General features: G+C 39.9%; 1 protein-coding gene across 1 annotated transcript; it reads right to left on the bottom strand.

Annotated features, from left to right (window-relative positions):
• Positions 1–1,258: 1,258 nt before the first annotated feature.
• LOC115457967 (olfactory receptor 11H6-like) lies at positions 1,259–2,182 on the bottom strand. Its single transcript, XM_030187696.1, has one exon. The coding sequence runs from the start codon at positions 2,180–2,182 to the stop codon at positions 1,259–1,261; it is 924 nt and encodes a 307-aa protein (XP_030043556.1).

Genomic DNA, 2,182 nt, shown 5'->3' with positions numbered 1-2,182 from the left:
TCAAAAAGGTGCCCGAACTGACCAGATGACCACCGAAGTGAATCAGGGATCACCTCCCCTTACTCCCCCAGTGGTCACCAACCCCCTCCCACCCAAAAAAAAAAACATTTTTGCCAGCCTCTATGCCAGCCTGAAATGCCATACCCAGCTCCATCACAGCAGTATGCATCCATCGAGCCCATCATCCTGTCCACGACAGCGGCCAATCAAGGCCAAGGGCACCTGGCGAGCTTCCCAAACGTACAAGCATTCTATACATGTTATTCCTGGAATTGTGAATTTTTCCCATTTAGTAGCGGTTTATGGGCTTGTCCTTTAGGAAACCGTCTAACCCCTTTTTCAACTCTGTTAAGCTAACCGCCTTCACCACGTTCTCCGGCAACATGTATAGGTTTGCAAAACAAGGCAGCTAATTACATGTGGAAGTTATGGAATCTTCATTTCCACGTGGCGGAATGAGTGTATTTCTAAAATGGCTTCTCCCGTTGCATGTGCCAACAAATGCACTTTCACTCCAGCAGATCCATTTTGTAAAATACCACTGGAATTCAGCAGGCCTTGACCTAGATTCTTCAATTCTGATAGCTATATTCTATATAAAACAGAACCTTTTTTTTTAATGAAAACCTGACTGACCATGGGACTATATTTATTTTATTTATTTATTTATTCGGGAACATTTCCACAAGAACATAAACCATATCCAATATGACAATTGCACAACAATAAGTCGTTAGGAGACATTTATCGCCGACACACACAACGAATCATCAATAGTATCAGCTCTAATAAAATATAGACTGAAACAATAATCCTAAAACAACTTATATTATCTTATAATATAGCCATATTTTTATACCTGCCTTGAAGCTTTGAAAAGAGGTTTTCTGGCATAATTCTGACAGACTGTAGCACTAGAGTGAAGGAGCTATCTATATATCTGAATGGTATCTGGCGTACAGAATCTAGCTATAATTTAGTATAGGGAGGAACGACCAAGTAGCTAGCTTGAGATGAATGCAAGCTACGAGATCGCTGATAAGGAAGAAGAAGGATATTCAAATCTACAGGAACAACTGTATAGTACGCCCATTATTAAGATATTCAACCTCAATCAAAACATCATTGGCAACCGGTGTTCTTCTTTCAGATGTAGAGTAACATAATCAATGTTTTTAGCATTGTAAAGCAGTCTAACTGCTGTATTTTGGATCGGTTGCATCATATCTATAACATACACAGACAGAATAATACGTTATCACAATCGCATCATCTTCTTTACCGCCACCAGGACCTCCTTGTTTCGTAGGCTGTAGATTACTGGATTCAAAAGAGGAGTCACAACTGTGTAAAAAACAGCGATGACTTTATCTATGTCAAATGGATGATTCCCCGGTGGCCTAACATACATGTACATAACGCATCCAAAAAAAATGGACACCACGACGATGTGGGAAGCACAAGTCGAGAAGGCCTTACGGCGCCCAGATGCGGATGGGATTCTTAATATGGTTTGTATAATGAAAGCGTATGAGATAAAAGTAAAGGAGGAGGTAAGGAACAGCAATACAGAGATATATGCAGTAATGATCACTTCCGTAGAATAGTCCCTCTTGCAAGACAGTTCCAGGAGAGGCCCTGGATCACACAGGAAATGATTAATCTCATTTGGGCCACAGAATGACAATGTTGATATTAGTATTATTGGAAACAAAGACCAGAGGAACCCAGCAATCCAGCAAGAAGCAGCAAATATAAAGCATTTGTTATTGCTCATCAAGACATTGTAGTGGAGAGGATGGCAGATGGCTAGATATCGATCATAACCCATGACTGTGAGAAGAAAATGCTCAGTTGCACCACAGCTAAAGAAGAAATAAAATTGTATGAAACAGCCTTTGAAAGAAATAGAGTTAATTTCAGATGTCAAGCCATAAAGCATTTTTGGGACAGTAGAGGTTGTGTACCAGATTTCGAGAAAAGACAGATTGCCAAGGAAAATGTACATAGGTTTATGGAGGGAAGTGTTGGACCATACCAACATGATAATGGCTATATTTCCAATCAACGTGAGTAAGTAGATAATTAGGAACAGTATAAACAGTGCAGCCTGTGAACTTCCATTGATGGCGAGTCCATGAAGAATAAATTCAATTACATTTGTTTCGTTTCCTTCTTGCAT

The sequence above is a fragment of the Microcaecilia unicolor genome, chromosome 14 (genome assembly GCF_901765095.1).
Source record: "Microcaecilia unicolor chromosome 14, aMicUni1.1, whole genome shotgun sequence".
Taxonomy (NCBI): domain Eukaryota; kingdom Metazoa; phylum Chordata; class Amphibia; order Gymnophiona; family Siphonopidae; genus Microcaecilia; species Microcaecilia unicolor.
The sequence above is the reverse complement of the archived record's forward strand: the minus strand, read 5'-3'. Positions and strand labels throughout refer to the sequence as shown.